General features: G+C 51.0%; 10 protein-coding genes across 15 annotated transcripts; 5 read left to right on the plus strand and 5 right to left on the minus strand.

The window, feature by feature from the left end:
- Positions 1-11: 11 nt before the first annotated feature.
- Positions 12-4,430, plus strand: LOC6735890. Of its 3 annotated transcripts, none has more exons than XM_016168813.3 (9): positions 12-331; positions 430-607; positions 665-1,713; positions 1,771-1,905; positions 1,966-2,100; positions 2,162-2,223; positions 2,281-2,891; positions 2,997-3,157; positions 3,218-4,430. In XM_016168813.3, the coding sequence occupies exons 2-9, from the start codon at positions 545-547 to the stop codon at positions 3,819-3,821; spliced, it is 2,820 nt and encodes a 939-aa protein (XP_016029247.1). In that variant the 5' UTR covers positions 12-331; positions 430-544; the 3' UTR covers positions 3,822-4,430. The 3 variants fall into 3 exon arrangements, with proteins under 3 accessions (XP_016029247.1, XP_016029246.1, XP_044778440.1); XM_016168812.3 differs by having other exon boundaries at positions 544-607; XM_044922505.1 differs by lacking the exons at positions 2,997-3,157; positions 3,218-4,430 and having other exon boundaries at positions 2,162-2,222; positions 2,279-2,468.
- Positions 4,191-7,142, minus strand: LOC6735891 (protein brown). The gene is made up of 8 exons (XM_044922506.1): positions 6,715-7,142; positions 6,394-6,626; positions 5,747-6,339; positions 5,500-5,694; positions 5,334-5,439; positions 5,177-5,278; positions 4,668-5,124; positions 4,191-4,608 (listed from the first exon to the last, which is right to left on the minus strand). The coding sequence occupies exons 1-8, from the start codon at positions 6,872-6,874 to the stop codon at positions 4,421-4,423; spliced, it is 2,034 nt and encodes a 677-aa protein (XP_044778441.1). The 5' UTR covers positions 6,875-7,142; the 3' UTR covers positions 4,191-4,420.
- Positions 7,143-7,252: 110 nt separating this feature from the next.
- Positions 7,253-9,411, minus strand: LOC6739499 (sodium channel protein Nach). Its single transcript, XM_016172097.3, has 6 exons — positions 8,700-9,411; positions 8,545-8,641; positions 8,374-8,477; positions 8,186-8,264; positions 7,591-7,945; positions 7,253-7,533 (listed from the first exon to the last, which is right to left on the minus strand). The coding sequence occupies exons 1-6, from the start codon at positions 9,389-9,391 to the stop codon at positions 7,259-7,261; spliced, it is 1,602 nt and encodes a 533-aa protein (XP_016029249.1). The 5' UTR covers positions 9,392-9,411; the 3' UTR covers positions 7,253-7,258.
- LOC6735893 (putative gustatory receptor 59e) lies at positions 9,412-11,339 on the minus strand. Of its 2 annotated transcripts, none has more exons than XM_044922507.1 (4): positions 11,200-11,339; positions 10,025-11,007; positions 9,807-9,962; positions 9,412-9,746 (listed from the first exon to the last, which is right to left on the minus strand). In XM_044922507.1, the coding sequence occupies exons 2-4, from the start codon at positions 10,958-10,960 to the stop codon at positions 9,639-9,641; spliced, it is 1,200 nt and encodes a 399-aa protein (XP_044778442.1). In that variant the 5' UTR covers positions 10,961-11,007; positions 11,200-11,339; the 3' UTR covers positions 9,412-9,638. The 2 variants fall into 2 exon arrangements, with proteins under 2 accessions (XP_044778442.1, XP_002082803.1); XM_002082767.4 differs by having other exon boundaries at positions 10,025-10,983; positions 11,200-11,292.
- On the plus strand, positions 11,028-12,488 carry LOC6735894 (putative gustatory receptor 59f). Of its 2 annotated transcripts, XR_005543708.2 has the most exons (3): positions 11,028-11,152; positions 11,206-12,319; positions 12,375-12,488. XR_005543708.2 is itself a non-coding variant. In XM_039292433.2 (2 exons), the coding sequence occupies exons 1-2, from the start codon at positions 11,091-11,093 to the stop codon at positions 12,128-12,130; spliced, it is 987 nt and encodes a 328-aa protein (XP_039148367.1). In that variant the 5' UTR covers positions 11,028-11,090; the 3' UTR covers positions 12,131-12,461. The 2 variants fall into 2 exon arrangements, 1 of the variants encoding a protein (XP_039148367.1); XM_039292433.2 differs by having other exon boundaries at positions 11,206-12,461.
- A 98-nt stretch (positions 12,489-12,586) lies between these two features.
- On the plus strand, positions 12,587-13,525 carry LOC6735895 (eukaryotic translation elongation factor 1 epsilon-1). The gene is made up of 3 exons (XM_002082769.4): positions 12,587-12,755; positions 12,828-13,133; positions 13,205-13,525. The coding sequence occupies exons 1-3, from the start codon at positions 12,675-12,677 to the stop codon at positions 13,355-13,357; spliced, it is 540 nt and encodes a 179-aa protein (XP_002082805.1). The 5' UTR covers positions 12,587-12,674; the 3' UTR covers positions 13,358-13,525.
- LOC6735896 (serine-threonine kinase receptor-associated protein) lies at positions 13,402-16,533 on the minus strand. 2 transcript variants are annotated; one of them, XM_016181300.3, is made up of 3 exons: positions 16,017-16,533; positions 13,905-14,570; positions 13,402-13,843 (listed from the first exon to the last, which is right to left on the minus strand). In XM_016181300.3, exons 1-3 carry the CDS (start codon positions 16,135-16,137, stop codon positions 13,644-13,646), a joined length of 987 nt encoding a protein of 328 aa, XP_016029250.1. In that variant the 5' UTR covers positions 16,138-16,533; the 3' UTR covers positions 13,402-13,643. The 2 variants fall into 2 exon arrangements, with proteins under 2 accessions (XP_016029250.1, XP_039148366.1); XM_039292432.2 differs by lacking the exon at positions 16,017-16,533 and adding an exon at positions 14,663-14,880.
- Positions 16,534-16,733: 200 nt separating this feature from the next.
- LOC6739498 (cytochrome c oxidase subunit 6A, mitochondrial) lies at positions 16,734-17,439 on the plus strand. The gene is made up of 2 exons (XM_002076359.4): positions 16,734-16,908; positions 17,054-17,439. The coding sequence occupies exons 1-2, from the start codon at positions 16,812-16,814 to the stop codon at positions 17,284-17,286; spliced, it is 330 nt and encodes a 109-aa protein (XP_002076395.1). The 5' UTR covers positions 16,734-16,811; the 3' UTR covers positions 17,287-17,439.
- A 76-nt stretch (positions 17,440-17,515) lies between these two features.
- LOC6739497 (zinc finger protein 623) lies at positions 17,516-23,402 on the minus strand. Its single transcript, XM_016172098.3, has 3 exons — positions 22,902-23,402; positions 18,501-19,586; positions 17,516-18,444 (listed from the first exon to the last, which is right to left on the minus strand). Exons 1-3 carry the CDS (start codon positions 23,061-23,063, stop codon positions 17,644-17,646), a joined length of 2,049 nt encoding a protein of 682 aa, XP_016029251.1. The 5' UTR covers positions 23,064-23,402; the 3' UTR covers positions 17,516-17,643.
- LOC6735898 (caspase-1) lies at positions 19,852-22,222 on the plus strand. Its single transcript, XM_002082772.4, has 3 exons — positions 19,852-20,439; positions 20,976-21,538; positions 21,599-22,222. The coding sequence occupies exons 1-3, from the start codon at positions 20,288-20,290 to the stop codon at positions 21,853-21,855; spliced, it is 972 nt and encodes a 323-aa protein (XP_002082808.1). The 5' UTR covers positions 19,852-20,287; the 3' UTR covers positions 21,856-22,222.
- Positions 23,403-23,635: the final 233 nt, after the last annotated feature.

Genomic DNA, 23,635 nt, shown 5'->3' on the forward strand with positions numbered 1-23,635 from the left:
AGCTGCCATCCGATAGCACAACCATCGCCCATCACTAATGGCAATCCCCAGACGCGTTAGTACCACCGCCAAAAGCAGGCAGATGTTCATACAGGCGGCGATTTTAACAACAGTGTTTTATAGATAATTTAACAAATTAAAGGTATTTAAAGGCGCTAGACAACATGCAATAGGAGCTATAAGCTCGCGGGCACAACTGGATACTAGCGATAGACGTGCAGCGTGCGGCTCGAGCGCCTTAAATGCCCGCAAAAGTCAGACTTCTACGCGCGTTTTTCGCTTGGGTAACTTAGTTTTCCCCGACCTGGGAAAAGTGCCACATTTCCAAAAGGTAAATGCACTGCCAAGAAGATTGATGCGGCTGAGATAAGAAAAGCGTCAGTGACTCCCCCGTGTTTACTTTCACTTTTCTCTGCCCCGTCACTCTAGCTTTCGTAAGGCTCCACAAACTGGAGCAGCCTGTACAAAATGCCGCGTGCCTAAAATAACTTCGGGCTATAGAAGAAGCTATAACTACAACAGGAAATCTATTTTTATTCGAAGAATGGCCACTATTGGGAACAAGATAAACAACAGCTACGAATCGGAGCCTTCTACAGGAAGCGGGGTAAGACTAATTTGTGTCCTTGCGGATGCGAGCTTGCTGAAACTCCGTGTTTTATAGTCTTCGCTCAGTGAAAACAATGAGAGCCACATATCTGACGAGGATCACATGAACTTACCGTATCTGATGAAACCGAAAGCACTGAGCAGCCAGCCCATCAAGGAAACCCCAACGCCGCCCAATCCGAAGACGGGCAGCCAGGAATCGCAGTTCCTGGGCTTCGGAGACAGCCCGTATGGCCAGGTGAACAAGCGACTGTATGGCTCCCAGCTGCAGAACCTCAAGCTGCCGGAGGTGGAGCCCCCTGCCGTCCGTCGTCCCTCGCCGGGCAAGATTGTCTTTCCCCGGTTCTACGACACCCTCATCGAGGAGAACAGCTGCAATGCCGTGGACATGGCCGTGTCAGTGGCCACTACAGCCACCACGACAACTGGCAGCCTCTCCTTCGATGGCAAAATCAAGAGTCTGACCGCAAAGCCCGAAATTCAGGACAAGCCTGGGCCCTCCAATGCCAATCCACAACTGTCCAACGTGCTGGAAACCTCGCTAAACACCTCGCAGCAAAAGTACAACAACGAACGCTCGCCTGATCTCTTTGCCGACAGCGACGATGAAGCTGACAAGGACGAGCAACCGGAAAAGGAGCTGCCCACGAGGCTGGATGATCTGCCCGAGGTGTTGGAAGAGTCGCAATGCACCAGCGACACACGAGCTCGCTGCTCGCTGAATGCGCCCACGGAGTCCAGCTTTGTGGATGAGCAGACGATGGACCTTTCAACCACCCAACTGAACGCCAACGATCCCCGGTCACACTTCTTGGAAAACTGCAGGAGAGAACGGGAGCTGTATCGGCGAATACGTCGCTGCCTCCAGGGAGTTCGTCCGCCGCCGTCGGTGACTGCACCCGATGTGGACGTCATCAAAATGGTGCTAAGCATGAAGTCAAACGTGCTGAACTTTCTCTCCAAGGATAGCCCAGCATCTACGCCCACAATCGAGGACAGTGGCATCAGCGAAACAACCTCTCTGTTTCGACCCTCTCACAGTCTCTCTGAGGCTCAAAACATGGGCTGGCGGGATGTGCTGGGAGTGAGACATCATGGACTGAGGTATGCTCTTTAAAGCATTGTGCTAGCAGTGTTTTCATTACCCGCGTCCCTCCACAGCTACAATCTTAACAAGGCTGCCGAACAAAATGAATACCTCAGCATGTCCGTGGTGGACCGCTATGTGGGCGTGGAAACCGCCACGTCCTATGTGAGATCGCCCTCGAGCGCCAAGAAGAGAAACATGCGTATGAAGTGAGTAATAAAATAGACAGACGTGTGAACGCCTAACTCACTGAACCCAACTCCTTACAGAATGTTAACCCAATCGCCTGGCAACCGCCTCAGTCATTTGGCCAAACGACGTGCCATATTTTCCTCTGCGAATCTAGCCACCAACTCACAGAAGCTTAACAGCTCAATTGGACCACAAATAATGCTAGATAAGAAGTGGGTAGCTTTTGTGATTAAAAACCCCAAACACACTAATTTCCATGATTTTGGTTTACAGAAAAGTGCGAAATAAACGCAAGGCCACGCCCAAACGAAAGACGCCGGGCAGCAAGAAAAAAGGTGAGTGATTTGATAAGATAAGCCAATGAACTTTTGTTAATGATGCATTTGCACCAGCTCGCAAGACGCCATCTTCATCCGCCCGAAAGCGCCTCTACCGCACTGATCTCATCAAGCCAGGACCTTCGAGAGAAACCTCCAAGCGTGCCTTATTCCAAAGTCCGGCCAAATCCCTGCAGCAACAGCAGCTAATGCCGCCCAAACCGCTCTTCAAGCCGGAGATTGCGAACCGCGTAGAGCGGTCGAAGCGCGCTCTCTTTTCGCCGGATCACCAGGGCAGCAGTAACCAGCTAGAGTCGATCCTGAAGCGGAAAAGAAACGCCTGCGATGACGAGGATTCAGCTGATTTGGCTAGCCAGAGCAGCAAGCTCTTCCGCGCCGAGAGCAGTGGACCCAGTGGGTTGACACCTCGTGCGCTAAAAATCAAGAGCCAGAGTTTCTGCATTGGGGCTGGTTCCTCCATTGCGGGTGTTCAGCTAAAGTTGGCGCAGCACACGGCTGCTACCCCTGGCCAGACGCGGCTCAGTCTTGGTCTGAGCGGCAGCAGTAGCAACCTGGTTAACCCGGCCTCTTTTGCAAGCGGTACGCCACTGGCGAGTAAACTTCACAGAGCGCACTCGGAGATGAGCGCCACACCGAATAGCAGTATGACTGATAACCAGCGAAAGGTGAGTCCCACTTAATCCATACATAAAAAGGTGCCTTTTGTATATGGTTTATGCCTAAGATTCTTTCTCTAAAATCGTCATAACTAATTTCGTTTATTGCCACAGAAACTGCTTTGGGCTGTGTCACAGGCACTGCAGGAGAAGAAAATTACGCCGAAGCACGAGCAATTCCGTCAGCATGCGGCAGACCTTACGCGCATTGTGAAGCGCATCTTCCAGGAATTCTACCTGGGGCATTCGTCCAGCAACAGCGAAACCCTGCTAAGGTGAGTAAGGGGTGGATATAATACTCGTATAAGCATTACTGGAACTTCCACCTTCCGCAGGCTGGCCAAGAAGTTTGCCTTTAGCGTGATTGCGGGGAAGAATGCGGACGACATTTACCTGCAGGCGCGCAGTCAGGAATGCGAGGCCAAGCGGCTGTCGAGCACCCGCCTCTCGGGCTACATAGGTCCGGAGGAGTTTGCCCAGCGTAAACTGCTTCTCTCGCAATCATCGGTCGTAGGATCAACAGCAGGTTCGGCGCGATCCCTGCACAACATCTTTGGCAGTGAGAACTCCATCGATTCCTTCGGTCTGAGTCAAATGAGCCTGCCCACAAATGCCTGCTCCGATACGCAATCGAGTATAGTGGATCGCATCTCGGAGGATCTCTTCTGCAAGGAACGCCAACCCATCCGGCCCAATGCCTCGCTCCAGAACAGCTCGTCGAAGAGTAACCTAGGTGGACTGGCGCTGCGCGAGAACATGGACTGCGAGGCTCGCCGATCGGCGCAAAAGAACTTCACCGGCAAGGACCAGCAGAACATCAGTCCCTACTTCGGAGGCGGCGGAAGTAACAGCTCGGCGCGCAAGTTCCAAATGCCACCCGTGGGCAACAGCAACCACTCCGGAGGCAAAGCCAAGAGACAGATTTCCTTTGACTGCTAGAACACTAGGGCCAATAGGATGATTGTTGAAAAGGCATTATCATGATATGATGCTCTTGAATCCTTTCCGATCCCTTGAAATTATAGGAGTCGGCAAGGAGCAGCCAGACGTGTACATGAGTTTTAGCTCTTTAGCATTTTAAGCAAAAAGATTAATTCGTTTTTGTTTCCATTATTTTTTGGTTGTTTTAGCTTAATTTATTCAACTGTCAGGTCTCTTTAAAGCCTTTCAAACCATTTATATATAATGACAGACAATCGTATATTAATAGGTGTAAGTAAAATAATCTGATATAGATCTTATAGATCGCCTCTCCTTCGACTCGCAAGACTCCCGACTTCTCCTTGAGCTCAAAAAATGCAAGTTAAATTTATTTTAGTAACGGCATTCATATATGATCTATATGGGATTTATTTTATGCGACTCAAGTTTGATGAATGCAATATTTTCCACTGAAGTTTAGATGTATTAGAACAGTTTGTGCTTAAAAATTACAAATTTTACTTAACTACCGCACGTGTACTCAATGCAACTGAAATTAAGCTGAAGCAAGTTCTGTAACAGTGTAAACTGAAATTAGTATAATAAAAGCGCGCCAATCAATAGTAACCACTGCGGTGAATGTATCGCCGCACCAGCCCAAAGGACACGATGTGGAAGATGACGGCCACCACCACCAGACTGAAGCAGTCCAGCCAGTAGGTGTAGTCGGCGGTGCGATAGGATCCCTGCTGCAGCACCTCCACTCCGGTCTTGATGCACGGATGATCCTCGTTGACGGGACAGTCTGGAAAAGATATTATTGGATAACTTGCATCCTGTTTAACTACTGGGAGGTAAGCCCACCGATATTGTCGATGTCGATCCAGAACTTGTACATCAGCGCCTCATTGGAGTAGAAGAACAACGAGAGGTACTTTAGTCCAGGCACTGTGTCGACATTCATGTAGGTGCCGCCAAAGATCAGGAAGATCAGATCGAAGGGCGCCGCGCACTCGGAGGCCATCTTGTCCGACTCGAAGAGGCTGGAGAGGAAGACCCCATAGCCGACAGCCGCCACCGCGGACAGGCTCATCAGGAAGCCCATGCTGAGGTACAGAAGGAAGCCGCGCGTGTAGTATATGGAGGCATATATCACCGACAGGAAGACGTAGCCCTTGAAGAAGGCTACGGGCACGAAGGAGAGCACCAGGGCCACGTAGTATGCGGAAAGGCTATAGGTGCCCTCGCCCACCTCTCGCCTGATGATGGGCAGGGCGGCGGGAAATATATACGTCACGCCATAGCTGAACGTGAAGATCATCTGGGAGAACTACATAAGTGACTGGAGGTAGAGAGGAGAGGAAGGCACGCACCTCGTTGCTGAGCATGAAGATGGATCCACCGACGTCCTGCACTGTTCGCTGCGTGAGTCCTCCAATGCCGGAGTACATGAGGGATAGTGTTACAGCCGTGATCTGCAGTCGGAGATTAGAATACTGCTTAACTTTGGCGCAGCTAGAAAGCACTTACCATGAAGAAGCCAAAGGCAATGAGGCCACTCCTGATATTCCGCACATCCTCGGTCATGAAGCGCACCATCAGGAGGTACACCTGATATACCCACCTAATCTTCTTGCTGAAACATAAGAGAAGTTTAGAAGACTCAGTTCCTCAATTAATCACTGCTAGGAGTTACAAGTTCTGGACGTGCTTCAGGTAATCCCCGCTGTAGCTGCGCGCCAGCAACCAGCTGCCGCTGTAGAGTCCATCCGTCTCGTGCTCGTACTTCGCCCGGAGCACGGCTCCAGCGTTCTCCTTGCCCTCCTTGTCCGCCAGGGTCTTCAGGTAGAAGTCCGCAGGATTACAGTTCAGCGGGAGTTCGTAGCCCAGGCTAAGAAAATTTGGATGTAGCGAGGAATCTCGAAAGGAAGGAGCCCACTCACTCTGTGAAGAACTTGGCCGCCTGCTCGGTGCGTCCCTGGTAGACTATCCTGCCGCCATCCATGAGGATGATGTGGGTGAAGAGCTCGAAGATGTCCGACGTCGGCTGATGGATGGAGCAGATGGCCGCCTTCTTGTGGGTGCCATTGGGGCTGTTGCTCAGGACTCCCAGGGCTGGGAGCTCCCGCATCGCCTGCAGCAGACTCTCGTGCGACTCGGCCACCACCTCCATCTCGATGGACTTGCTGCCACTGCCACTGGCGCTGCTCTCGCCACTCGGGGTCTCGAATGAGTCCTCGCCGTAGACCTGGTTCAAGGAGTGCTTGGCAATCCGTCGCCTGGTGCACAAGTGCCTCAGTGTTTTGATCACCGAGTAGGCGCTGAAGCTGTCCAGGCCCGTGGTGGGTTCATCGCAGAACAGGAATATGGGATCGGTGATCAGCTCCTCGGCCAAGCTGAGTCGCTTTCGCTCTCCGCCTGACAGCTGCTGGATGCGGGTGTGGGCGGAATCGCGCAGGCCCACTGCCATGAGGAGATCCGCCACCCTCTGGCGCTTCTCCGCCTTGGTGGTGCGGCGGTGCATCTTGAAATGGGACTGGGACAGAGGACAGGGTAAGCAAGCATTACTAAATGGATGTAGAGGACCCACCATAAAGTACAGATGCTCGTATGCCGTAAACGTCTTCACGTTGATCTCGAACTGCGGCAGAAAGCTGGAGATGCGCGTCATCTGATGCCGCTCCATGGCCATGCCGTTCAAAACCACATCCCCGGTCAGGTTACCACGCAGCCGTTGCGAAATCGCCGCCAGCAGCGTGGTCTTGCCCGCTCCGGATCCGCCCAGTATGGCGATGAGGTCGCCGGTCTTCATGTGCCCGCTGGCTGCAAAGCAAAGCGAACCGCGCCAGACCGCAAATCAGTCCCATTCCCATAGACACCTACTACATCCACATCCGGAGCATTGACTCACCGTCTTGGAGGATACGCAGCTCCCGCTTCTTGCGGCACTCGTTCCAGAAGCTGTAGTTGCTCTGCTCCTGGGCGGGCACATAGTAGTTCAGCTGCTTCCACTCGAGGCACAGCGATGGACCGCCCTGTCCCTGGCCCGACGAGCCGCCGGATTCCTGCATTTCAAGCTATGTAAGTTCAACGGGTTCAGTCACCTCTCCGACGAACTCCTATAATTCTGGCTATGTGATGTGCCGACTTATCGCCTCCGGAGCAGGCTTATCTTATCTGAGGGTCCGCCGCCTACAATGTATTTGCATATCTGCTCGGGATCTTTCGGGGGAAACCTTAAATCTGTCCGTCTGTCTGGGCAATCGTAATCGCGGTCACACGCCGTCGACTGTTCGCGTGGAAGACTGAGCGGCAACTGGGCAACGCCGATGGCGGCGACATGGTTTTCTACCCCCAACGGGGATCCAGCAACCCACCTCCGGCCCCATCCAACCCAACCCACCAGTAACATTAAACTTTTGACCGCATTTGGTTTGCCAGCTAATTGTCGCTTATCAATTCACGTAGTCGAACGGAGGCAGTTCAGCGGTGGCAGCCAAAGAGAGGCGCTCGTTGAAGTCATGCAGTCGGGCATGGGCATGGGCATGGTCGTGCTGGTTGGCCTCCCGCTTGTGGTCGTCTCTTCGCCAGAAGCGCCGCAGTCGAACCCACACCATGCGGAGCAGCGTGAACACGTCCAGCAGCAAGTTGTGGACGAGCACATGAACCATCTCCACCAGGCCCATCACACTGACGCCCACGAAGAGGGCCAGGACTCCTCCAAAGGATACTGTGGAGCACAAGTGCTATAGGACATAAATACATAGAGAGTCTGAAGCGGACTCACCCACTAAGTCCTCGAAGCTGTAGACCACATCCCGTCGCATGCGCACCTTGGGTGGGATCAGATCCCAGCGGAAGCTGGAGGTGGCGGTCTCGCTGCTGGCCACCTCCTCGTTGTTCTTCACGCCCCACGAGCTCTTCTTCACCGTCTGCATGGTGTACTCGATCTCGGTGCAGGTGGAGGGGCACTTGCAGATGTGCAGCGCCCAGATGGGCCACTTGAAGTCCAGCAGGCACTCGAATCCGGCGGGATTGCAGCTGGGTCCATCCACGTACGGGTAGAAGAAGGGCACGCAGTTGCACATCTCGAGGGCCATCACCGCGCGACATCTGGCCAGGCACAGGGACTTACTGTAGATCTGTGGAATAAATAAATGGATTACTGAATGATTCTAATAGGTGTGATGAAGTGGAGCATCCCAGCACGTGCTTAGATAACTCCACATTCCTCCAGAGAATCCAGGGAAGCTGCTGTGAAATATGGGTTCCTTGCACTGATACCACTTATCAGCTGCTGTTCCATTTGACTTGGGAAATTTGTTTACCCGCCGAACCAAAACGCAGGCCACTTTCCCCAGATAAGATGAGTATGTATATACCTTTAGGTTGGACGTCTCCTCGTTGTTGAATACACACTTGCGCTGGGCGACGCTCAGTTGGCGCAAGTTCTTCGATGCCCTGGAGATGGAGGAGCATATAAATCAATCCCTCTATGATGACTGTCTGGATGGATGATGGGGCAATGTAGTGCGGATGTGGGGGGTGGTGGGGTGTCTGGTCTACTTACACCGTTTCCAGCACCTTGAACGAGGCGGTTATCTCGTCGGACTTGTGGAGGGCCACAATGTTCGCCTCTGTGGCCGAAACCTCAAAAGGGGAGTGCACGTCCAGCTGAAAGGTTGATTTTATAGTTCGATTCAGAGATTCTACTCAATGGAGGCCACTGTGCATCACCCACCACGCCCGTGCTCTCATACAAATCCATGCGGATGTAGCACTGCTGCTTTCCATACTGGCAGGACAGGGGTTGCGGCATCAGCTCGTAGGCAACGGGTCTGAAAGATGGAAGATGGCAGGATCAGCGAGAAGTAGACCCATTCCCTGAGCACTCACTGGCCACTCAGCACCGTAGACATGGGGGAGTTGATGGCGTAGCAGGCTCCGCGCTCCGTCATCACCCTCTGGACGTGGACCTGGAAGCCGGCGTCGAAGCTGCTGATGACCTGCTCGAAGGGCCTGTCCACCCGCTGGATCATCTCGTACAGGTCTATCTGGTCGAAGCGCTCGTCCTCCGCGAACTTGGCCAACTCGGCGTAGTTGCCCGCGGTGGCGTTCACCACAGCGTACAGGAAGTCCATGAAGTAGAAGTAGTCCTCGTCGATGATGGACACATTCCACACCTCCTGTATGTACTCATTGGCCTTGAAGGAGTCGATGTGGTCGTAGTAGCACAGCGTGACTGCTGGAAGGGAACCATTCCAGCCGCGGTAGTCTCGGTCCACGGAGATCACGGTGGGCGAGCTGAAGTATCGCTCCAACTGGAGGCGACTGAGCACCAGGGCGGCGATCACACTGCTTATGACCACCGCCAGCCAAAACAGCCGCTCCAGCAGATGGATACTTCTGTTGACGCACAAGCTCAGCGCCAGGAGTCCAGTTTCGGCTCCTGCCTGCGCAACGACATCCCTTAAGCGACCGAAGTACCTGCCGCAGCCAGCCAAGACCATCCAGAGCAGCGCCAGGAGTCCTCGAAGGGTCCTGGCAGCGGCTCCTCTTATCCAAAGCAAGACTCTTTCGTTGGACATTTATTTACCAAATGAAAATAGTGGTCAGTGGTCACTGCTTTTATTTAGTTGCTTTATATGCTAGGACTCCATTAGTACTTTAATGCTTTGATTGATTTCGATGAGATATTAAGGACAAAGGACCGGAAAAGTCCTTTCCTGAAAGGATCATCCCCATGACCTTCCTACTTCATACCCGTGTAGCGATGGGTTTCCGACCCATCCGGCCATCTCCAGAAGGTAAATGGTAAATGATAGCCCCACCTCCTCAAACGTAAACCCAATTTGATCTGTTGAGGGCAACGCCCATTAGCGACTTATTGCCCAGTCCGATTTGAATAAGGAAAATGACAATGGCCATCAGGACGCCGATAAACTGTCGATGAACAAAGGCTAGAAAGTTAATGGGTTAATGGGACGGCTGCCACCCACTTACCCCGCCCAACGAGCGAGTGTCCAGGGTGACGATTCCGCAGGCTTCCAGGGGCTGGTCAATACTCCGCTGGAGCTGCAGCAAGAAGCGATTAATGGTCCTCTCCAGGCGAGAGCTGCACACTTCCAACTCGTTGAGCAGCTGGCAAAGGTTACATTTCTAGGATTTGGAGTGCTCTATATACAAATCAGGTCTAATGATATTTGAATCCTGTTGATTACCTGCTCCAGGATCTGCTCGTTGATCGCCAGAATGAACCAGATACGTCCGCCATGCATGGCCAACCAGAGCAGGCGATATACGAGGAGCACGGTCTCCTCCCAGAGAGGAGTCTCAAAGAAGTTGAAGATCAAGTAGAACTCCACACAGATGCTGACCAAGGAATTGACCAGGTTTAGCACCAGGTAGAGACCAAATCTCGATAGATACTGGCTGTGGACCAGCTCGATAAGATTGCAGGCCGATCTCATCTCTTCAATCATCAGAGCAGATCCTCCACCCGCATCTACTAGGACAGCAAAGGCGGACTCGTAGCGGGCATCCAACTTGGTCGCACCCTGCTGTGGTCTCTGCAGCAACTTCAGCTCCTTGAGACACATAATCATCTGGTCCATTACCAGCCACAGGAAATGGACGGGCAGGGCGTACTGGAGCACCCCCAGACTCATCATTAGTCCAGGCAGATTGTAGACACTGTTGCTGCTCCAAGTGGTCCAGAACTTGAAGTCGTAGTTGATCACGTCCACCAGAACACACAGGCCATGGAAGACTATGGTGGTCGCCATTAGATGAAGAGTCCTCTGACCATGTCTCCTATAAACCAGACGTTTAGCTTTGCCTTTGAGTCCCGTGATAATCCGCTCAATCTGGAGCTCCACTCCGTGAGCAAGTGGACGATTCAGCACGGCATAGTAGACCAGGATGGCAATGGTGGCCATATTTCCAGGGAATTCCATCAGGTAGAGCAGTTTTTCAATCGTGGGTATCTCCACTGTGAACTCCAAGCACTTGACAATGCTGCCAGTCCAGATGTACATAAGCAGGAACAGGCTCCAAAGGGAGTGAAGCCAGCGGAGCACGCCCACTCTCCCACTTGGATACACGCCCAGGAACCGGTTGATGGTCAGCAGCAGATTCTCCCAGTACGAACTGTCCATCCTGAGCCCGCTTTAATTAATGACTGGAAGTGGCGACCAGGGTTTACCTATTATTGGTGTGATTGATGATTAGAATGGAGGAAGTGACAGGCCTAAATGGTTCCAGCAACCTAAATCCTAAGTAGTCATCATGCGGAGCTCAGAGAAACCAGCAACGGCAGGCGCTAGACTTAAGGCTTCTCCGAGGGAAGGGTGAGTAGGCATAGTGTCTTGAGATGGATAAATCTATAGTTACTCACTTGCAGACCATTTCCCTTTGAACCGCAATATGCAGAAAGATACAAAGAACTTCACAGGACTCTATTTTGGTTACTACTCATCTCCGTTTCGACGAATACGGCACCTATAACCATTCTGCCATGCTGTCCCAACAGATTCTATCGATTGGTCCACTTGAGTTGGATGATTCTGTGGTACGGATCGTTCGTCGTGGGCTCCTACTGGGAATTCGTGCTCGTCACCACACAGAGGGTGTCCTTGGACCGCTATCTATATGCCATCGAGTCCGCAATCTATGTAGTTCACATACTTTCCATCATGCTCCTCACTTGGCAGTGCAGGAACTGGGCTCCGAAGCTGATGACGAACATCGTTAGATCCGACCTGGATAGAGCCTATACCATAGACTGCGGCAGAACCAAGGGATTTATATGGCTGCAGCTGTTTCTGGTGGGGATTTTCGCCTGTCTAGCGATCTTCTTCAACATCTGGACCCAGAACTGCGTTGTATATAGGTCGATCCTGAGCATCAACAGCTACGTGATGCCCAATATCATAAGTAGCATATCCTTCGTCCAGTACTACCTGCTGCTCCAAGGAATCGCTTGGCGTCAAAGGCAACTAACCGAAAACCTGGAACGGGAACTAACTCATTTACACAGTCCCCGAATATCGGAGGTCCAGAAAATCCGAATGCATCATGCGGATCTGATTGATTTTACCAAGGTGGTGAACCGCACCTTTCAGTACTCCATCCTACTGCTCTTCGTGGGATGTTTCCTGAACTTCAATCTCGTCCTGTTCCTCGTCTATCAGGGCATTGAGAATCCTTCGATGGCTGACTTCGCCAAGTGGGTATGCATGCTCCTCTGGCTGGCCATGCACGTGGGAAAGGTTTGTAGCATCCTGCACTTCAACCAGATTATACAGAATGAGGTGGGAAAACCCTAAAGAAGATCAAACTGTAGCTGAAATGTATTTCCTTAGCATTCCAGGTGCTTGACCTTATTGAGTAGAGTGTCGTGTTCCAGAAAGGATCTTCAGGATACCATTACCCATTTCATCGTCCAAATGCGGACGAATGTGCGGCAGCATGTGGTGTGTGGAGTCATAAATCTGGACCGCAAATTTTTAACCACTGTAAGTTTGAGCTACTGCTTTATTGCAAATAACTTTAATTATTTAACCAATTTAGTTGTTGGTGGCCTCTGCTGATTTCTTTATCTTCCTGCTGCAATACGATGTCACCTACGAAGCCTTGTCCAAGTCGGTTCAGGGCAATGTCACTAGATATAAGTAGTTATCTGAATATCTTATTAACATTTAAAAATACATTAATTATGTGCCTCTTAAACTTGGCGCCTCTGTATATCTATAATCGATGGTGCATACTTATCGATAGTTGCCAATTGGTGCAACCCTGTCTGCTAATCTGGAGTATTATCGTTTCTTGCAATTTCGCACGCCAAATACAATAACTTTAATTTCGCTGACCATGTGCGACGTTGCAACAGTGCAGAAGATAGCCAACTGCCTGGGCGTTAATCCCGGCAAGGTGCACCTCAACGAGGAGCAGGTATGCACACACCGCTGACCCTGAAAATCGAACGATTCTCACCGCCCCACCAACTCATTTTCTGTTGTGAAGGTCGTAACGCGCACGAGTGGCCAAAAGAAGAGCGTGGCCGGATTCGCCACGATCCTGGAGAGCCTGGCCAGCGAGTCCAAGTCGGAGACCGCCCAGAACAGCAGGGCGTCGCGGGAGGTGGAGGCCCAGGTGTATCAGTGGATCGAGTTCTCCGTGCTCTACGTGGCACCCGGCTCGAAGGACAAGTATGTGTCCAAGCAACTTCTGGCGGACTTCAACAAACTGTTCGCCAGCAAATCCTACCTAGTGGGCCACTTCATCACGCTGGCCGACCTGGCCGTCTACTATGCCATCTACGATCTTGTGGTGAGCATAGTTCCAGTTTCTTCTTTTCCATTCAGAACACCCTGAAATCTAATCCGTGTGAACCCCTCCAGAAATCCCTTTCGCCGGTGGACAAGGAGTCGTACTTGAATCTCTCCCGCTGGTTCGATCACCTCCAGAACCGCGCGGATGTGCACCAGGGCGAACCACTGCTGAACTTCACCACCATCTACCTGCACGGCTGGGCCACAGGCACCCACGTCTAAGCCCCGGGCGGGCACCCTTGCACCCATTCACATCCAGTCACGAATGCGACACTTAAGTTATTTATTTCTATTGCATTTCACAATGTAGTTTTGTGTGTTGTGATTATCATTTAATGCCAATGAGAGAGTTCAGCGTTGGAATATGAAGAATCGTTATTGTAGCCCGCACTACGAGTTGTTCTTGTTCTGATAATCGGATCTCAGCCGTAGCTCCGAATCACGTGCCCTTCCGTTGCGTCGCCGGTGCAGCGTGGGCTGTGTAGCAGCGACTCCTGCTGCGCCAACATCAGTTCGCCTGCACCTCGCGCGGCGAGCTGATGGAATTGCCCAGGTCCGCGGGCTCCGTGCACTTCCACAAGCCGTAGGTCTTGCCCACGGTGGTCTGCCACAGCCGGAGAGTGCCGTCCTCGGAGCCGCTGGCATAGAGCTCCCCATCCGGGCTGAACTTCACGCTGTGCACGGGTCCGAAATGGCCCTTGAAAGATTCTGTGGGGAACAGAACACAGTGCCTTGGGATTAAAGACGACTCATGTGAGGAGGTACATACCAATTTCGTTTCCTGTGATGTAGTCGAATTTGTACATCTTAAAGTCCTCGCCGCCACAAACAAACACATGCTTATCCGGATGCAAACTGGCCGACGCCACGTTCGTCGGCACTTTCACCTCCTTCAGCTTTTTCAGCGTGTCGATCTCCCAGAAGCTAATCGAGGAGCCGTGCGATATGGTCAGTATGTGGTTGTCGCTGGAGATCTCCAGGCTGTTCGGGTTGCTGTTGAACTGCAGGCGCTGCACCTCGATGCCCGTCATGCGGTCCCAGAGGCGCACCGTCTTGTCCTCGGCCGCCGAGATGATGCACTTGTCGCCGCGGCAGAAGAGCGCCCGCTTGATGGCCCCCGTGTGTCCGGCGTACTCCTCCGGCTGCGCCTCGGGCTGCTCCAGATTGAAGACCCGCACTAGCTTCTCGTTGCTGCCAGTCACTATGTTCTCGGAATCCCTGTCGAAGGCCACGCTCTTCACGATGTGCTTGTGCTGGAAGCTGTGTATCTCGGCCCCGGTCACCGCATTCCACACCTTGCCGGTGAAGTCGGCCGCTCCCGAGGCGGCCAGGGTGGCGTTCCGGTTCAGCGTGGCGTTCCACACGGCGCCCTTGTGTCCCTCGAAGGTGCCCACCCAGTCGCCGGTGTCGCCGTGCCGCAGCATCGGGCTGCCATCTGCAAGATTCACAATACACGATTCTCGGTCAGTTGCATTCGCTTTCGCCCGTCGCCGAGCGTGCGTGCATAAATTAGCGCACGGAAGCCACCTTGACTCAATGCCTGCCGCCAAGGCCAACGACCTGGCCGCCTGCCGCTCGCAATCATGCAAGCGAGCTCCCAAGTTCACGTCACTGGCACCGCACCGCACTGCACTGCACTGTCGCGCTCGACGGGATCGGGATGCAGGGTGCTGCAGTGCAGTGCAGTGCAGGGACGCGGCTTGTTAGTTCGAACAGAGCTACATCATCAATGCATTCTATATGTGTGATAAATGATCCCACAACTCTCGCCATTTCAAGGACTTCTACTGATGTTTGCCTGGAATTCTATAGCTTTACTTGCAGAGAAAGGTTTTCTAACAAGAGCACTTAATAAAGTAATGTATACTATGTAATTTCCCATTCTAATTTATACAATTACTGTGGCCTTAAACTTGGAATGATTCATCGCAGTGAGTACCGCACGAATTAAGCCCACATTAGATGCTGTATCCGAATAAATTGCAGCGGATCGGGATCGGGAAAGTGTATCCAGCGAGCAGAATCTTCCAGGCGGCAGACAAACGGCAGCTGCATATACACACAGCATATAAATATAGAAGTTCCAAGGTGCTTCCTGAACGAGCAGTTTCGAAAAGTTGCTAAACAAGGGGAAGCGAGTACGTTAAAAGGCGATAACGAAGTCAACTTGAACTTGCAGTGGGAACGAGCGCTCTTTCCGCATAAAAGCAGCATTTGCGAAAGCCACGAATGCAAAGTGCCTGTAAAAAACAGGCAATAGCTAACGAATTGCAACTGCCATGGCAATTGCAATCGCATCGACTGGCTGACACCTCAAGGCAAAGAACGCGAGTTTTGTAGCATGCGAGTGGCGGCAGGCAAAAGGGTTTCGCACTCGCAGAAAACAGGTTTCGCTCGCGATGAGTGACTTTGCATTTGGGTCAAGGTTTCCCACAGGCTAGACATGATGCTACACCGTGCTGGCCCGCCTGTAGTTCATGTGATTCCATGCCACTCTGATGCAGCACCTTTCCCACGAACACAACAATCCGTCAAAGAACACGGACAACATAACTTGTTTTTCGACATGGCCTTCTGCGTAAAACATTATTTGCCCTTCCTAGAAAACTTTACTACAAATTTGACCAATAAGCAAAAGTAGCTGCCTGTTTTTATCATAACACTTACTGTATGGGCATTAAACTATTGCTATATCGAAACACTACTTTAATCTATTTCCTACGGGATCTGCGTTGTGTCCCAGTGGTCAGTGATGCACTTGCGATTTTAACCCCATCCGATGATTATGACAACCACTGTGCGACGACGGAAAGTGGTGTATAAATAGCGCGCAAGGACGGCTAATCGCATGCGACTGGCTGGGCGATCCCGCGGACCTTACCTTTGCAGGCCGAGATGAGAAAGTAGCCGGCGTCGCAGATGTCGCTGAAGTCCAGGTGGACCACGGGTCGCGTGTGGCCACTGCAGGTCAGCGGGATTTGTCGCAAGTTGTTGGCGGCCATGGCAGTGGACTGGTGGATTGGTGGACTGTGTGGTCCTTAATACTTGTGGTTTTCTCCGAGTGTAGCGACCGTTATGTCCGCTGGCGAACTGTGCACTTAGTGAATAACGACGTTTTGTGGCGACTTTGTACTTGGATTGGTTGTTGCTCCTGGTTAACTGCGCTTCACTGCCCGTACGATAATGATTTTCCCGTTCGTTGCTTAGGTTCGAGGTGCTGCGGTGGCTTTGCAGGGTGTGCAGTGTATTTACAATCTGATGCACTGAATTTTATAAACAAGAGGGGAAAATAATTACGCGACACGTTGTTGTTGTGGATGGACGATTGGTAGCCGACTCCAGCCTCGATAGTCCGCACACACAGTACCTAACTATCGACGGCGGTGGGCGCGTGAGGCGATATCTCGTCGATTAGTTAGTGCTGTGTCACGGCAGCAAAGGGAGGATACGAAGGGAAATATCAAATTACTTATTTACAATTTTGCATAGAATTGTTTTTTTTTCCTTTTTTATTTATATTAATCGAATTAATAGCTACGCAGTACATAATTTCGAAATCACGGCCAACCACTATCGATATCCTCAGTGAACGAGTCACGACATCTTGCATGTAGCCCATCCCTATTTACTTGTCAAAACAGCAAATTTTCATTCGGGCCAAGAATCGACTGAAAATATGTCCGCTATTCTAAACCACGCAATTCGCCGCCAATTCGGCGCTACTGCCGCCCGGAATATGTCCGGAACCGCCGCTGTGGCCGGCGAGCACTCCGGTAAGTGTCCGTCCAGCGTTCCAAGGGCCAAATTCGTCCCCTTTTGTAAGGTTAAGGTTATGTAATTTGGCCGTTGGGCAAGATCGATTTGTGGAGAAGGATTCGCTCTTATAACACATCTTCCCATGCTCATCTCATCCTCCAGGTGGCTACAAGGTGTGGAAGCGCCTGTCCTTCTTCGTGGCCGTCCCCGCCGTCGGACTGTGCATGCTGAACGCCTACCTGAAGCACCAGGAGGAGCACGACAAGCCCCGCCAGGAGTTCGTCAAGTACGACTACCTGCGCCGCCGCGAGAAGCGCTTCCCCTGGGGCGAGGGCAACAAGAGCCTGTTCCACAACCCCCACGTGAACGCCCTGCCCGACGGCTACGAGCACTAGGTGGCCACCACCTCCGGTTCCCTCTGCGGGATGTATTCGTTGTTTGGTAGTGATAGACGTTAATGTAAACTGAACTTTACGCGGAAATACACAGAAAACACATATACCCAAACTCCAGTTGGCGCTTCAATAAAGAACAAATCAGACCGAGGAGAGATCCCTTAAAGAATCAGTTATGTGGGACTCATAACAAGGCAGGCAACGAACATTTCAATGAGCGACAGCGGAATTCTGGTGAGGAGTTTATTTAAAAGGCCTTCGGTTAAAGGATAAATTAAAAGTTACAATTAAATAGAATTTAAATTTAAGCATAAGCACGGATGCACTTTCCGCAAGCAATCTATTCAACTGCTATCATTATTTTGCGGATCTGCGATTCTTAAGGTTGCGTTCCAGTTTGTGATGAGGCTTGCCTTCGTTCTTTCCCGTCTTCGGAGTGATTCTTTGAGCATCCCGACTGCGAGTTTGGCGCACGGATTGCTGGGCGTCCTTGGGAGGATTGGTTTTACGCTGCTTCGGAGGCGGCGGCGTGAAGGATTCGTCGCTATCGTCTAGGTGGTCCTCATAGAGAGCATCGTCTTCTAAGTATTCCGTGACGAATTCCTCCTGCTTCGCATTGTCCAGGTCTTCAAAATCGTCGAGATGTTCCTCCTTCTCATCGACGCCGCCTTCTCCTTCGCCGTCGTCTTCGAACTCGTTTTGGTACGGCTCCATGTCCACCACATGGTCGTCCTCGATGTGGCGCTGCAGGCATTTCTGCGTCAAGAAGATGTGGTCGCAGAACTCGCAGGCATGGCGCTCGCTCTGCTTGTGCTGATCCATGTGGCTCTCGACACTGTCGATATCCTCGATCTGCTTGCGACACATGGGACATTTCAGGCTGGCGGTGGCATGGATGAGCGCGTGCTCCAGCAGGTCATTGTAGTTGTTGTACGACACCTTGCACTCGCTGCACACGAACGAGGCGTCGGAAGTCTGCGTGTGCACGCGCAGGTGGCGCGAGAGATGGTGCGACAACATGTAGGACTTGTGGCAGTACTTGCACGGATACGCCCTCTTCCCGGCGTGAGCAACCAGGTGGCGGGCCAGCTTGGAAGCGGTGGAAAAGCTTCTTTCGCAGTGCTGGCAGGGGAAGGGAAGATTGGTGGAGTGGACAGTCTGAAAGTGGACATGATTGTTAGCCGGGGAAATCATAAATATGCTTGTCAACTCACCTCATGACGCTCCAGTCCCTGCTTGAAGGCAAACGACTTGGTGCAGACGCCGCATTGGAACGGACGCTTTTTCTGATGCCGCTCGGCGTGCTTCTCCATCTCCTGGCGCGAAAGGAAGGGCTTCTCGCAGTACACGCAGATGAACTTGGGTACGTCCGTGTGGGTTCGCTCGTGGCGATGGAGCAATGCCTTCCGGGTGAAGGCTTTCGAGCAGATGGCGCACTTGAAAGGCCGCTCGCCGGTGTGCACGAAGTTGTGCTTGGCCAGGTCGTACTTGGAGAAGAAGCTCTTCTCGCACAGGAGGCACTGGAAGCTGCGCGAGCGAGTGTGATTCAGCCGATGGATCTCGAGCAGCTGCTGCAGCGGAAAGGAGCGTTCGCAATCGGGACAGGGGAACACGTCGGTGGCCACCTTCTCGGCGTTCTTGGTCGGATCATCTTGATCGTCCAATGGCAGATCCGAGTCCAGAACCTCTGTCACTATGGCCACATTGCCACTGTCATCTCGCTTGACTTTGGGGGTGGCCAGGCGCGGTTCCACCGGAGCGGCGGGTCCCTTGTTCAAGATCCTAATCGAGGACTTGTTCAGCACCTTCGGCTTGACGGGTGATGCCTTCTGAGGGATTTCGGGGAACTCCTTCTCTAGCTCACTGGCCATATCCTCCAGCATGCTCTGCACATCGTCCATGGACAGCTCCTGGTTGTTATCCACCTTCAGCTCATAGGCGTGCGAACGACGTGGCACTGGAGAGGAACCTGCTACCGTCCCGTGGGTCACCATGGCGCTCTCCAGCACCTGGACGTCCTCGATGATCACCTGACTACTAGATTTGGCCATTGTGTTCAGCAGCTTTTTGGGTGTTTCGCTTGGCTCGGCTGCCTTTGTGGGCACGACCAGCAACTTCTTGGGCCCCATCATCATGGGCGCACGGGGCTTCTCCAGCGGCGACGGCCAGTTACCCGTGAGCGGATACTGGCGCAGGAGGGTTTCCGCCCGCTTGCACATCTGCTTGAAGCGGTAGCAGTGCTCGAAGAGGAGGCGGCACTCCAGACAGATGTGCCCCGGCATTCCGTCGCCGGCGTAGACCTGTTTTGAATGTAAGATTAGATAAATGCGTGAATAACTAGGAAGCTACATTTATTCGGGGAAGTCCGTGCTTTTGCCAAATAATAAGGAATTATTCGTGCAAATCCCCCATATGCTTTTCGCTACATAATAAATTAAACGCAACTAAGTGCGTGCCATAAATGTCTTTTTCCCTTAAAATGAACAATATAATGTTAAAGTTTAAATTTAAAAAAGGCGCCGAGGACCAGAACACCCTCTACAAATTAATCGATGGATACCAATCGATGATTTGTGCTATCGACGGACGGCCATCGCCGCTTGGCGGCAAGTGCATACACACGACTACATGCAATCGCAGTTTGTTTTCGCCGCTCAGAGCACGCTTAACCTCCGTTAATTGATTGATTAAACACGTCCGATTGTGAGCCATAAAAGGACATTCGCTCGATCGAAAGCCGACAAAAGCTGGCTGAGAAGCGCAAAACAGCTGCGCTGCGCAAAGTTTGGCCAACGCAGAGCAATAGAAAACAGAAGCAGTGCCAGAATAAAACAAGAATCAGACCAAAAAGGGCGCAACAACTGCAGAGAGAGAGAAAAGGAAGGAACGAGCAGCGCGTGAGCGAGGGAGGAGCAGGAGGGAGCGAACAAAAGGCAAGAGGAAACACAAGGAGAAACGCAAACAATCAAAACAAGAACTTAAGCAAGAAAAGGGGCGCAAGATGACCGACGAGTGCGTAACCAGAAACTACGGAGTTGGCATTCTCAGCCCGAACGGATCGGAAAATCGGGGCAGCTTTCTTATGGCTGATAATACCGATGCCAAGGGCTGTACGCCGCAGTCTCTTGTTGTTGGTGGTGCAACTGCAGAGAGGTGAGTCCATGTGCCTCGCTCTCTCCCTCTCCCATCTCTCTCTTTATGCTTCTGTGTGTTGTTATCAATGCGTCGTTGTATTGCGAGTGCTGGCATAACTGTAATATCCTAGTCTCAAATGCAGCATACATTAATTTTTATTAATTATTCCATTTTCATTCCACGATCTATTTTATAATCAGCCATTATTAATATTCTTGCTCTTGTAAACATTTAAAATCAATGTGTGCTGCTGGCCATTTTAAAGAATCTTTATAATGTTGTTAAAATTGCTGAAACCCCAAAGTTCGTAATCAATGATTACGAATACGATTGATCATGACAAATTTTTGGCAAAATCGATAAGTTACTCATAATAGGATCTTCTTAGCAAGCAAATAAGTTCGATCAGTGACAATACTGCCTGTGACTATAATTCTATTGTTCACAAGTTTATTTTAAAATAATTAAATACCCAATCATCGATTACTTTGACCAATACCTTATCTTATCATGCTGCTCAAATGGCTATTACCATTCTGATTTCCTTTTCCCAGCCCCTTGCCGGCCAACAAGTTTGTGGCTCGAATGCCCGTGGAGCGCTATGCCAGCGAATACAACATGAGTCACAAGCACCGCGGAGTAGCGCTGATCTTCAACCACGAATTCTTCGACATACCCTCGCTGAAGAGCCGCACCGGAACGAATGTCGATGCCCAGGAGCTGAAGAAGGCCTTTGAAAACCTGGGATTCGCGGTGTCCGTACACAAGGACTGCAAGTTGAGGGACATCCTGAAGCACGTGGAGAAGGCCGCCGAGCTGGATCACACGGACAACGACTGCCTTGCGGTGGCCATACTCTCGCACGGGGAGCACGGCTACCTATACGCCAAGGATACGCAGTACAAGCTGGACAACATCTGGCACTACTTCACTGCCACCTTCTGCCCCTCGCTGGCGGGCAAGCCGAAGCTGTTCTTCATCCAAGCCTGCCAGGGCGACCGTTTGGACGGAGGGATCACCCTGGAGAAGGGCGTTACCGAGACGGACGGGGAGTCCTCGACTAGCTACAAGATACCAATACACGCCGACTTTCTCTTCTCCTACTCGACCATTCCGGGTAAGGAATATGATTAGACAACCATTTTAAAGAATTTCACTAGCATTCTCGCACTGTTAGGCTACTTCTCCTGGCGCAACATCAACAACGGCTCCTGGTACATGCAGTCGCTGATCCGCGAGCTGAACGCAAATGGCAAAAAGTACGACATGCTCACCCTGCTCACATTCGTTAACCAGCGCGTAGCCCTAGACTTTGAGTCGAACGTGCCCGCCACACCGATGATGGATCGCCAGAAGCAGATACCGTGCCTCACCTCCATGCTGACGCGCATACTGCGCTTCGGCGACAAGCCGAACGGGAATAAGGCTGGCTAGGAAGAGATCTCCCTTCGAAGAAGAAGTTTCAACACAGGTTGTACAACCATCCCCCGCAATCATTCACGTTGGATTCCAATTCACTTCAAGTCTAGTTTTAGCTGACGCGTGCGATTATCCCGATGGATATTGAAGCACCCGACTCCCTTTCATTCATTCCCCTCCCTTTCCCACGCCCATTTCGGCCTTATCATTGACGAAATTCGTTACCCACTTAGATGACTTCCGTACGCATAAGCGACACCTTGCCAATAGCAAACCCACAAATTTGAGATAAGATTATACAATGAAGATTTATACATACATACATACCTATATGTACACGCAAACATTTATATTTGATATGAATAAAAATGAATTAAAAACATTGCAACCCACTTCCCCAAGTAAACGGGTGATTTCGATCTAAGCATCTTCCAACTAGATAAGAGCTTCTACGATTTGTAAACACAGGTAATTGTAAATTAAATGGGCCAGGTTGAGTTGATATGGAAAATAGAAGTTAACAATGAAGACTTGGCTGAATCAGTGAAATTTTACGAAACTTGAGTGATTCATTAATTAATTAATCAAATTAAGAAATTTCTCAATCTCATTTTCTAATTAAGGGAGAAAATTTAGTACAGCAGTTAACCAAATAATGATTTTTAGCGTAAATAGTATCGATGGTACTATTGATGCAATTAAATATGAACTCGATTTGAATTTGGCGCCAAAGACAACTGACAGCTGTCAAGGCGATCAGCTGTTGACGACGCACTAGTGTGCGTGTAGCGCAGTACAGTTGCCCCAAATCGCAGAGATTTATATTTTCTTTGCACCAGCAGAAAAAGGGAAAGCCCAATGATTAGCCAACCAATTGGGCTGTGTCCTGGTCGCACTCTCCAAGGACATTCGGCTGGAAAAGGGAGGCGGGCCGGTTGGGAGCGGGGAAACTTAGCCAAGACGCCTCGCAGTCGATGCGGAAACCCGCGATGCGGCTTCTTAGCCAAGTTATGCGTGGCGGTGGTTAGTGCAAGCCAGAACCCATGGATGGAGCCGCTTACCTCGATCGCCGTGATGGCCATAATCTGCAGCGGGAGATTGGCGGTTGTTTTCACCCGTGGATTTTCCTCGAAAATCGAGGCCAGCTTCTGCTCGGTCAGGCAGAAGCGGCAGACCTTCTTCTCGGTCAGCAGCGCCTCGCGCACCTCCAGTTTCGCGGCCATCGGCAATTGGCGGTAATTCGTTCCGGGCGGCGGTAGAAACGCGGAAATTCACTTCCAAAGTGCGAAAAGATTACAAATGAAAGGAAAACAATCGCTTGGCGTCGCTTAGCGATGTGCACTATGCAGATATCGATGTTTCTGCGTGAATTTCGCTTGAGAAACTTTTTTGTTTTTATTTCACGCAGTCAAGTATACATATGTCACAAATAAAACTTCACACTTATATGGGATGAAATAAAAATAAACAATAATGCCGAGTGCCTTTATCATCCAGGCAAAATCACTTTTCATTTGCACCAACCGCCAGGGCGTTGCCGGATCGCCAATTTGTGACGCCACTTGGTGCGTGTCTCGGTAAAATATCGATATCTTAGCTGCTTTTTAACTAAAAGTAATATGAAGTCGAAACATTCAACTAAAACTAAAATGCTATGAAAATGTATGTATATTATATTAACGCCATTAATGCTTAACTCATATGCAACACATGTTTTTCTTCAAATTTTTTTATTGGACAACCAGGTTTTTTAACACAAATTCAGCAAAGATCAAATGAATATTTTTAAAAAAAT

This window comes from Drosophila simulans, chromosome 2R (assembly GCF_016746395.2).
Source record: "Drosophila simulans strain w501 chromosome 2R, Prin_Dsim_3.1, whole genome shotgun sequence".
Classification (NCBI taxonomy): Eukaryota; Metazoa; Arthropoda; class Insecta; order Diptera; family Drosophilidae; genus Drosophila; species Drosophila simulans.

What these genes read in the sequence shown, in the direction of transcription:
- LOC6739499 (XM_016172097.3), bottom strand. Translation starts at nt 9,391, where the DNA reads ATGTCCAACGAAAGAGTCTTGCTTTGGATAAGAGGAGCCGCTGCCAGG. An exon ending in TTCAAGGTGCTGGAAACGGT is followed by an intron (nt 8,265 to 8,373) that starts GTAAGTAGACCA and finishes CTCCATCTCCAG; the next exon opens with GGCATCGAAGAACTTGCGCC. An exon ending in AGGAGACGTCCAACCTAAAG is followed by an intron (nt 7,946 to 8,185) that starts GTATATACATAC and finishes TTTATTCCACAG; the next exon opens with ATCTACAGTAAGTCCCTGTG.
- LOC6735893 (XM_044922507.1), bottom strand. Translation starts at nt 10,960, where the DNA reads ATGGACAGTTCGTACTGGGAGAATCTGCTGCTGACCATCAACCGGTTC. An exon ending in ACGAGCAGATCCTGGAGCAG is followed by an intron (nt 9,963 to 10,024) that starts GTAATCAACAGG and finishes TCCAAATCCTAG; the next exon opens with AAATGTAACCTTTGCCAGCT. An exon ending in ACACTCGCTCGTTGGGCGGG is followed by an intron (nt 9,747 to 9,806) that starts GTAAGTGGGTGG and finishes GTTCATCGACAG; the next exon opens with TTTATCGGCGTCCTGATGGC.
- LOC6739498 (XM_002076359.4), top strand. Translation starts at nt 16,812, where the DNA reads ATGTCCGCTATTCTAAACCACGCAATTCGCCGCCAATTCGGCGCTACT. An exon ending in TGTGGCCGGCGAGCACTCCG is followed by an intron (nt 16,909 to 17,053) that starts GTAAGTGTCCGT and finishes CTCATCCTCCAG; the next exon opens with GTGGCTACAAGGTGTGGAAG.
- LOC6735890 (XM_016168813.3), top strand. Translation starts at nt 545, where the DNA reads ATGGCCACTATTGGGAACAAGATAAACAACAGCTACGAATCGGAGCCT. An exon ending in GTGAGACATCATGGACTGAG is followed by an intron (nt 1,714 to 1,770) that starts GTATGCTCTTTA and finishes GTCCCTCCACAG; the next exon opens with CTACAATCTTAACAAGGCTG. An exon ending in AACAGCGAAACCCTGCTAAG is followed by an intron (nt 3,158 to 3,217) that starts GTGAGTAAGGGG and finishes CACCTTCCGCAG; the next exon opens with GCTGGCCAAGAAGTTTGCCT.
- LOC6735895 (XM_002082769.4), top strand. Translation starts at nt 12,675, where the DNA reads ATGTGCGACGTTGCAACAGTGCAGAAGATAGCCAACTGCCTGGGCGTT. An exon ending in TGCACCTCAACGAGGAGCAG is followed by an intron (nt 12,756 to 12,827) that starts GTATGCACACAC and finishes TCTGTTGTGAAG; the next exon opens with GTCGTAACGCGCACGAGTGG. An exon ending in ATGCCATCTACGATCTTGTG is followed by an intron (nt 13,134 to 13,204) that starts GTGAGCATAGTT and finishes GAACCCCTCCAG; the next exon opens with AAATCCCTTTCGCCGGTGGA.
- LOC6735898 (XM_002082772.4), top strand. Translation starts at nt 20,288, where the DNA reads ATGACCGACGAGTGCGTAACCAGAAACTACGGAGTTGGCATTCTCAGC. An exon ending in GGTGGTGCAACTGCAGAGAG is followed by an intron (nt 20,440 to 20,975) that starts GTGAGTCCATGT and finishes TCCTTTTCCCAG; the next exon opens with CCCCTTGCCGGCCAACAAGT. An exon ending in CTCCTACTCGACCATTCCGG is followed by an intron (nt 21,539 to 21,598) that starts GTAAGGAATATG and finishes TCGCACTGTTAG; the next exon opens with GCTACTTCTCCTGGCGCAAC.
- LOC6735894 (XM_039292433.2), top strand. Translation starts at nt 11,091, where the DNA reads ATGCGGAGCTCAGAGAAACCAGCAACGGCAGGCGCTAGACTTAAGGCT. An exon ending in AAGGCTTCTCCGAGGGAAGG is followed by an intron (nt 11,153 to 11,205) that starts GTGAGTAGGCAT and finishes ACTCACTTGCAG; the next exon opens with ACCATTTCCCTTTGAACCGC.
- LOC6735896 (XM_016181300.3), bottom strand. Translation starts at nt 16,137, where the DNA reads ATGGCCGCCAACAACTTGCGACAAATCCCGCTGACCTGCAGTGGCCAC. An exon ending in TCTCATCTCGGCCTGCAAAG is followed by an intron (nt 14,571 to 16,016) that starts GTAAGGTCCGCG and finishes TGAATCTTGCAG; the next exon opens with ATGGCAGCCCGATGCTGCGG. An exon ending in CATCACAGGAAACGAAATTG is followed by an intron (nt 13,844 to 13,904) that starts GTATGTACCTCC and finishes TGTTCCCCACAG; the next exon opens with AATCTTTCAAGGGCCATTTC.
- LOC6739497 (XM_016172098.3), bottom strand. Translation starts at nt 23,063, where the DNA reads ATGGCCGCGAAACTGGAGGTGCGCGAGGCGCTGCTGACCGAGAAGAAG. An exon ending in TGGCCATCACGGCGATCGAG is followed by an intron (nt 19,587 to 22,901) that starts GTAAGCGGCTCC and finishes CATTCAAAACAG; the next exon opens with GTCTACGCCGGCGACGGAAT. An exon ending in AGGGACTGGAGCGTCATGAG is followed by an intron (nt 18,445 to 18,500) that starts GTGAGTTGACAA and finishes GTCCACTTTCAG; the next exon opens with ACTGTCCACTCCACCAATCT.
- LOC6735891 (XM_044922506.1), bottom strand. Translation starts at nt 6,874, where the DNA reads ATGCAGGAATCCGGCGGCTCGTCGGGCCAGGGACAGGGCGGTCCATCG. An exon ending in CTGAAGCACGTCCAGAACTT is followed by an intron (nt 5,440 to 5,499) that starts GTAACTCCTAGC and finishes CTTATGTTTCAG; the next exon opens with CAAGAAGATTAGGTGGGTAT. An exon ending in TTGCCTTTGGCTTCTTCATG is followed by an intron (nt 5,279 to 5,333) that starts GTAAGTGCTTTC and finishes CTCCGACTGCAG; the next exon opens with ATCACGGCTGTAACACTATC.